The following is a 9,318-nucleotide window of genomic DNA, read 5'->3' as shown; positions in this document are numbered from 1 at the left end:
ATATGTTTCAAAGTGCTTAACTTGTCAAAAGGTAAAGATTGAACATCAAAGACCTTCCGGGATGTTGCAACCCTTAGAGGTTCCGCAATGGAAGTGGGAAAGTATTGCAATGGACTTTGTGTCGGGATTGCCAAGGACTAGGACTGGTTTTGATGCTATCTGGGTGATCGTGGACCGACTGACGAAGTCAGCTCACTTTTTACCCGTTCGGATGACTTACACCCTTGAGGAGCTAGCTCGGTTATACATAAAGGAGATTGTGAGACTCCATGGTGTACCTGCTACTATAATCTCTGATAGAGATCCTCGTTTCACTTCGAGGTTCTGGGGTGCATTTCAGAAAGCTTTTGGAACTCGATTAAGCTTGAGTACAGCGTACCATCCTTAAATAGATGGTCAATCCGAGAGGACGATCCAAACACTAGAGGATATGTTGAGAGCTTGTGTTTTGGACCAACCGGCGAGTTGGGATCGGTATATGCCGTTAGTAGAGTTTGCATAAAATAATAGTTACCATGCGAGCATCGGAATGGCTCCGTATGAGGCTTTGTATGGGAGAAAATGTCAATCTCCACTATGTTGGTATGAAGCTGGAGAGAAAGGCTTGTTGGGGCCGGAAATGATAGCTGAGACCACTGAACAAGTCAAGAAAATCCGAGATAGGATGCTTACGGCGCAGAATCGTCAAAAGAGTTACGCCGATCAAAGGCGGAAGCCCTTAGAATTTGAGGCAGGAGATCATGTTTTCCTGAAAGTTACTCCGACCACAGGAGTAGGTAGAGCGATTAAAGCAAAGAAGTTGAATCCTCGATACATTGGTCCATTTCAGATCTTGGAGAGGATTGGGCCGGTGGCGTATCGGGTGGCTCTACCACCCCATCTTTCAAACCTGCACGACGTATTTCACGTGTCGCAGCTTCGAAAGTACACTCCTGATGCTAGCCATGTGTTAGAACCCGAATCGGTTCAGTTAAGAGAAGATTTGACGCTTCCAGTGGCTCCAGTCAGAATTGATGATACTAGTATCAAACGGTTGCGTGGAAAAGAGGTTTCATTAGTCAAAGTGGCTTGGAGTCGAGGCGGTGTTGAGGAACACACTTGGGAACTTGAGTCGGAGATACGAACGGATTATCCGCACTTATTCTCAGGTAATTGAATTTGAATTTGAATTTTGTGGGCAAAATTCCCAATTAGGTGGGTAGAATGTAAGACCCGGTTAATTAACGGCTAATTAATCCATATATGAGAATTTATTCTAGAAAGCCAAAAATGATATTTTTATGGCTTAATATGATAGAGGAAATTGAGACGAGAATTTCAGTACCAATTTTATGGAAATCGGACCAAGATTGGACCGAACGGGCCAAACCGGTCCAACCGGACCCAAAGTGGGCCCTTGGCCCAACATAACTAAACCAAAACCCTAGTTTTCAGCACTCTCTCTCCTCACACAACACTAATACACGCTGAAAAAGAGAGGCCATGGAGGGAAGAACACTCTCTCAAGTTCTATCTCTCACTTGATCTTCAAACCACCATAACTTTTGATCTAGAGCTCCGATTGCCGCTCCGTTTGCGGCCACGCGTTCACCGCGGAGAGCTCTACAAAACCCATAAAATTAATCTTGAGGTAAGCCACGTTTTGCTGTTCGAAATTCTAGCCCTTGATTTCGAGTTTCATGAGTAAAAATGTTGAGATTTTGGGTTCTTTGATGTTATAGGACCCAACTCTCTTGAAGGAGAAGGTTAATCTTGTCTCTTTGGACCTTGGGTGTGGTAAGATTCTCAACCCTAGTGTAATTTGTTGTTCTATGAGGTTTGGGCATTGAGATGTTGTGTATGGGTATGATGATTATGGCTTAGGTTGTGTATATGTGAATATTGGAGCTTGATTGGTGATTTTGGAAAGCTTGGAAGAGGGTTTTGTGTGATAAAATCTGTTCTTGGAGGTGTTGATACCTTGAGAGCTTGTGGACAAGTGGTTTGGAAGTGCTCCGGTTGAGCTTGGGAAATTGGCTAAGGTATGGTTTCGGTTTCCCGTATCTAATATGTAATGTGGTAGGAAATACTTAGGCTAGAGGCCCTAAGATAGGCATTGAATTGATGATGTTGTGGAATGGTTGAGATATATGATGTGATCATATGTGTGATTATGAATATTGATGCCTTGATTGTGTGATATGTGAGAAAATGCATGTTGTGATATATGCTTGATGAATGATTGAGGTTGAATTGATGGGTGGTGCCATATTGTTGGTGAGTATGATGATTATGTATAATGATGGTTGATTGGAAATTGATATTGTTAGAAATTGGGATGAGAAGGATGTATGACATAATATTGTGTTTATCCTTTGGCCTTTTGATTGAGAAGTGTTAAAATGGTTGGAGGTAGTTTTGAGAATTTTGGTAAAATGTCAATACGTGAGTTGAGGATGGCTTGTTGTTGAATTTGGTACACTTTGATTGATTTCAAAGAAAAGGGATGAAATTGGCATGTTTTAATTGATTTTGAAAAGAGTTGAAAGTGGCTTGTTTTGAAAATGGCACTTTGTGGTTTTGAATGAAAATATGGTTTTTGGGCATACTTTGACGGGACATAACTTGGACTACGGATCTTTGATTTGTGCCAAATCTGTTTAGAAATGAAATTGGATCCGGGATGTCCATGCCGTTCGAAGAACGGGTGAAAAATGATTTAAAATGAGAGAGTTATGACCGTTGGAAGATTGGGGGTTGAATCTGTGAATTCTGCAGCTTTTAACTTAGAAAATTTTTAGCAGAATGACCCCTCGCGCGTAGGCGCACTTGGCGCGTATGCGCCGTTCTTCGAGAAAGCATCATCCACGCGTGCGCGTGGAGTGCGCGTACGCGTGGCCCTGTTTTCATCCCAAAGTTGATTTTTGAGTTTTAAAAGCCAAACTTCATACTTCTAAGCCTCCAATCTCACCACTTATGTCTTAAATCATTATGATATGCCTAGTATGAGGAAAAGGGCTAGTGAATGTGGTAACTTGCGAGTGAAGCAAGGGAAAAATGAATGATCCATGAGGATCAAAGATGATTATGTGAGATGTGGAGGATGGCGGTGGAAGTGCTTGTTATGCCATGGGCCGAATGGCCGTAATTGTTAATGAATTGGCTGGTTATGGATTTAACCGTGAGCCGGATGGCTGGATTATGCCGTGTGGCGGCGGAGCCATGTTTATGGCTAAGTATAAATGCATATAAGCTGTTGAATGAATTGTGAATGTTGGCACTTCCACCATTGGAGATGAGGGTTTCCCTGGGTAGTAGCAGTGGCTAGCCACCACGTGCTCCAGGTTGAGACTCGAAGCTCTTTTGACCCTATGTCGTAAGTGTGGCCGGGCACTGTGAAAGGCCCGGATGAGCTCGCCCCCGTAAATATTCACCAGTGAGGGTGATGGATATGGATCATGTTTATGATCAAGTTTATGATGAGTATAACTCGAGTTGGGGATGCACGACAGAGGGACAGTCCAATGATTAGCTACCAGGACTTGTCGGGTTGGCTCTATAACCGACAGATGATATCATCAGCCACTAGGGACAGGCATGCATCATAAGCATACTACATGAATTGTTTGAGATTGCCTATTTGACTGCATATTACTTGCTAATTGTCTAAATGCCTTATCTGTTCCTATTTGTAAATCTCTTGTCTGATATAACTGTGTTTGCTATATTATACTCCTGCTGGTGGTTGGGAGGTCTGAAGGAATTGGAAAGGGAAGTATTAGTTAGACTGAAGAATCTTTAGTCAGTTGCCACTTACGGTTTAGCTTGTTTATAAGCTTTGATATTATCTGGAGGAAGCTCTAGGATTGCCTTCGGCTTTCCTCTATTATTATGTATTATATATGTGGAAGCTGTTACTGTGCTGGGGACCTCTGGTTCTCACCCATGCGAATTTTGTGGTTTTCAGATGCAGGACGCGAGGCTTCTCGTTGAGGCATGCTGGAGACTTCTGGATTAGTGAAGATCCTTTGTTCTCGGGACTCTGTTTTGGGTTATATATCTTGTTTAGATACTTTTATCTTCATTAAATAATACAAACTGTGATGACTCCTTCTAGAGGGGATTTTTGGAGAATAGGTTTTCTGTATTTGTGTCCCTTTGGGTTTCCTTTGGGGTTTCCTTATTTTATCATATGTATATATTGATATGCTCGGACCGGTTCTCTTCGCAGCCGGGTTTTGAGTCTTGATATTCTTGTTTTTGACACTCTTTATATATATGATCTCGCGTTAGCTTATCCCGGTTCGTTATGTTATCGATCGGAGTGTTGCCCGTTCGAGTTACGGTTTTTGTTTACCCCCTTTTTCTACAAAGGCTCCTAGTTATAATCAATTATTCATACTACTATACGTACTAAATTTTTGTTTTAGAGGTCGTAATACCTTGCCATCTCTGAATTATGACTTAAGCATAAGACTTTGTATGGTAGGGTGTTACAAAGGGTTTACTCATCATACATTTAAGAGGAATTTGAGTGTAGTAAATGTCATAAATTACTGATGGCAAAAAGAAAAATGGAATGCAAAAAACTATTTTTGTCTTTTGGGCCTTATAGGCCTTATAGTGATTAAACCAAAAAAACTCTTGCTACTTTTTATTTAAAAAAAATGAGGATAATAAAAGAGAGAAATGGTTCACAAAAAGAAAAAAAACATATAGGATGATGAATAACTTTTTTAAATATGTTATATTTGTAAAATATACTAATTTAATTACACATTTTCATTCATTTAAGAATAATTTTATCTATCTATAATACATTTAAATGTTACTAAGCTTTATTTTTTATATTATTATATTATAATTATTTAAAAATAAAGAAATTAGAATATATTAAAAAATTATACCTTTGTAGCTTTTTGTCTTTAATTATTTTAATTTTTTTTGTTTTATAATTTCGTCCACTTTCAATTTTTTTTAACGTAAGTGTAGTTATTGGTCTTGAAAGATTATTTTAAAAACAAAAACATTAATTTCTTAAATGTGTAATATATATCGAATTGTATTTTTAAAAATGGAACAAATCGAACATATATTACACATTTAAGATATTAATATTTTTGTTTTTAAAATAATTTTTCAAGACTAATAACTACATCTACATTTAAAAAAAATTGAAAGTGGACGAAATTATAAAACAAAACAAAAAAAAATCAAAATAATTGATAACAAAAAAAAATCAGTAATTTATGACATTTTCTATACTCAACATTCTCCTTAAATGTATGATGAGTAAATCCCTCGCTATGTATTATCTATTGAAAGGTTGGTCAATCTTTTAGTCATACTTAGCCACCTATTAAAAGGCCACCACCTATATATATATATATATATAGGAAAAGTATATGAAATCAAGAGGTAATCAGTCAAAAAATAAACAACTTATATATATATAGGAAAAGTATATGAAATCAAGAGGTGATCAGTCAAAAAGTAAACAATTTAACTAATTTATAATTATATTTAATTAATTTTATTTATTTTTAATTTATAATATTTGATATTAATTGCTTTTCACCCCAAATTAAAATTATAAAATATATAAAAAAACATTTATTTAGTATGAAAAAAAAAACATTCTAATACTTAGTAAAAGAAACATCCTAATATCTAGCATAAACACCATCCACGTAGAGATTTTAAATTTACCCAGAAACGTTTGGCTGATTTTTGGCTGGTGCCTTCTTGTGCCTAGCATTGTTGATATATATATCATTCCAATGTATCATGCGTCTAATAATAGTCCCGTATGTACTTAATCAGAATATCGAATTAAGTGGAATCATGTGTGCTCTCTCCGTGCAACCAGTCACTGGCCCCGTTTCCCCTTTTCGCACTTGAAGCGTGTTTAATCTTATCCACGCCTCTATATGTAAAAGCGCGCGCACATACACATACATGACCCCAATAAGTGAAACTAACAACAAAGCACAAATCCCACTATTCCATTCATTCATAGCCGTACTATCTACTCTTAGTATATATATTAGATCATATTGCTCTGTCTACCTCACCCAAAATCCCAACTTGGTTTAGAGATAAGGTCTCTATTATACTATACATATGGATGTTAAGGTTATTAAGAAAAGTGAAGGATCACAGGTGCAACAACTTGCAAACGAGATGGGATTAAGAAAAGGTCCATGGACGGTTGACGAGGACGCCATTCTCACCAATTATATCTCCACACACGGTGAGGGTCACTGGAATTCCGTCGCACGTTCTGCAGGCATGTCAAATTCATACTCTAATTATGACTTTGCTAAACAAATTTCGTATCTCTCCTGCATGGATAATTCGTACTATCATATCATCACCGTTACTTTTAATAGTTAGCATACAGCTTGTTCTTAACAGATTGCATGTTCTATCACATAGTTTGTTCAATTATGATCTATCGAAATTAATTATGAAAAAGATATCATCAGGATTGAAGAGAAGCGGTAAAAGTTGCAGATTAAGGTGGCTAAACTACTTGCGCCCCGACGTGCGCCGTGGAAATATCACACTCCAAGAACAGATATTGATTCTTGACCTCCACTTCCGGTGGGGCAATAGGTAAAGATTTTGTTCTCATTCTTGTCATAAAAAAAACTTTTACTAAAGTAATAAGCAATATAATGTTCCGTATAGGTGGTCAAAGATTGCTCAGCACCTGCCAGGAAGAACGGACAACGAAATCAAGAACTACTGGAGGACGAGGGTGATAAAGCAGGCGAAGCAGTTAAAGTGCGACGTTAACAGCAAGCAGTTTAGAGACGCCTTGCGTTACGTGTGGATGCCGCGATTGCTCGAGAGGCTCCACCCTGCACCACAAAAACTCACTAACCAAACCGAACCTGAAACCCAAACCGGAGTTCTTGTTTCTAACCGAAACGGTTCAGATTCCGGACCTTTACTGTGCGCGAAACAGAGCAACTGCCTATCGGACTCGTCGTCGGGACAGAGTGCGAGTGTGGGAAATCAATGGTCAAGTTTCAATAATCAGCTGTTGTTTGAACAGGGGACAAATGGAAATGGTCATAGTTGTGGTGGTGGTGGTGAGTCACTAGAGTATTTGTGGAATGATGAGAATGTGTGGTTCTTGCAACAACAACTTTGCGATGACCTTGAAGTGAAATTCAATTCTCTTGCGTGAAGCATAATGTGAAGACTTTGATGTACAAAGTAGGAGTGTAGGTAATAGGTGGATTGTGGCCATTAGGGGATGAATTCTCCTACCACCGATAGCTACAAACACATGGAAAGTGTACCTATTATTGTTAGTCTCTTTCGTTTCAATAATGGAATGTCAATCTATTTTATAAAAACTCTATTTTTTTTTGGTGGATACTACAATGAAGATGGCAAAAATATCTTCTCATGAAGATGCTTTGGTTAAAAGTGTGGTTTATTTATTTAGCCACACTTTAAACAAAAACAACACTTTTATAAATATCAAAATCTAACCATACAATCCATCATCCAAAGGTCAAAAAGAAATATACTCATATGAAGACAATTATGCCATCTTCATTGTAGTATCCACCTTTTTTTTTTTCTCTTTCACTCAAATGAGTCTATTATATATGCATAGGTTACCATAAAAGAAATTTTAGAAACTATCAAAATTTATTATTTTTAGGAAAAGTCTAGAGGCAAGTAATTTTGTTAAATTATGTCCAATATGTAACCAGCAAAGAAAAATGAACCATTGGATGAAATCTCACACTAATCTCACACTATTAAAATCATCTTGATGACTACAAATCACAAAAATTACTGACCCCGTAGCATTATCATCACTTAACTATTAACTTTATTTTTTAGTTTAGTTTATTTAATTTAATAATTTAACAATATATTTTATTTCATATTTTTAAATATTGATGGCCAACTGATGAACAAAAGTAATATTGTTTGTTTTCATTTTAAGAGTTAAGTTAAAAAATTAAGACATATTATTATATAAAAAATATTAGAACCAATACTTGTTATCAATATTAACTAACACTTTAGACTAACACTTTATTTTTATAGTATTAAAATTTATGACATTAGTTTAAAATTTAAAATTTATTTTTTAATATTTAAAATTAACCAAGTAGATCAACAATAATGAATTTATTGGTCATATAAAATTGTTTTTATTATATTATACCAAATTCTTTAAGAAATTTATACTTATTATATAAAGAATTGGATGAGCTGTAAAAACTATTTAGTCTTTTTCAATAATTACTTTTCTTTCGTTCACAAATTAGCTGATTCCACTAAATACTAAACATTAAACAATAAAAGTTAAAATTTATATTAATACCTAAAAATTAAAAAATTCCAACAAACATGTTTCCTTAACCAGTGGGAACTAACTCTTTTGGTGCATGTTAGTTTTCACTAATCAAAGTCTTGGATTTAAAATTGTGATAAAATAGATTCTAGTGGGAATAAAGATTTAACATCGTTTCTATATAATATGGATGTTTCCAAGCGGAAGATAATTGCATCTCGTGGAGAATATAATTCACAACCAAAAAAAGAAAAGAAAAGAAAAAATGAAAGAAGTTTCCTTTGTTTGCTAGTACTTTGGAGATGAGAGAGGAATGGGCACTCAATTGAGCTTACTTCTACGCTTGATAAAGCACTTTTAATTGGTCTCTGCTTTTGAAATTAGAAAAAAGAGAGTTTGTGGAGAGGAAGCAAGCAATATGTTACATGGGGAATAAGTTAAGCCGGGCCCTCCCATTCCGAAAACAAATTAAAGTGTTTTAAGTTCCTATCTCTCAGGTTGACTCTAATCGCTCTATGAGTCTCGGCCTTTATTCTTTCATTAGTTTAATTTAATTTGTTTTCATGCTTCTAATTAGTTAACTGGTTCTAATAATGGAGGAGAGCATGTGAAACATTATGTAGAAGATTAACTTGACATGTTGCACATGTAACACGATATGCACTCTCAAGTGATAGTGGCTTCCACTTTCAAGTGATTTCACATGTACGTTTTTTACAGAGTTATTTTTTGAGGAATGCTAGGGACCAACAACTTTTGTGATTTGTAACCATTAAATAGCTATTAATGATGATTTTAATCGTATGAGATTGGTGTGAGATTTCATCCAATAATTCACTTTTCTTTGCTGGTTACATGTTGGCTAGAATTTGATAAAGTTGTTGGTCCCCTAGACTTTTTCTTATTTATTTATTGCATTGGTTAATGGTTAGTGGTGTAAAGTTTATTTAGTTGATTGAAAACGTAAAATTATATCATTCTAATGAAATTAAATTGGGTTAGTCTAGTGA

General features: G+C 36.0%; 1 protein-coding gene across 2 annotated transcripts; it reads left to right on the top strand.

The window, feature by feature from the left end:
- The first annotated feature begins 5,827 nt into the window (after positions 1–5,827).
- On the top strand, positions 5,828–7,349 carry LOC112779364 (transcription factor MYB2). Of its 2 annotated transcripts, none has more exons than XM_025823604.3 (3): positions 5,828–6,268; positions 6,468–6,597; positions 6,673–7,349. In XM_025823604.3, exons 1-3 carry the CDS (start codon positions 6,103–6,105, stop codon positions 7,175–7,177), a joined length of 801 nt encoding a protein of 266 aa, XP_025679389.1. In that variant the 5' UTR covers positions 5,828–6,102; the 3' UTR covers positions 7,178–7,349. The 2 variants fall into 2 exon arrangements, with proteins under 2 accessions (XP_025679389.1, XP_029151848.1); XM_029296015.2 differs by having other exon boundaries at positions 5,951–6,268; positions 6,468–6,585.
- The last annotated feature ends 1,969 nt before the right edge of the window (positions 7,350–9,318 follow it).

Source organism: Arachis hypogaea, chromosome 19, assembly GCF_003086295.3.
Source record: "Arachis hypogaea cultivar Tifrunner chromosome 19, arahy.Tifrunner.gnm2.J5K5, whole genome shotgun sequence".
NCBI lineage: Eukaryota > Viridiplantae > Streptophyta > Magnoliopsida > Fabales > Fabaceae > Arachis > Arachis hypogaea.
Note: the sequence above shows the minus strand (reverse complement) of the source record. Positions and strands in the feature narration are given on the sequence as shown.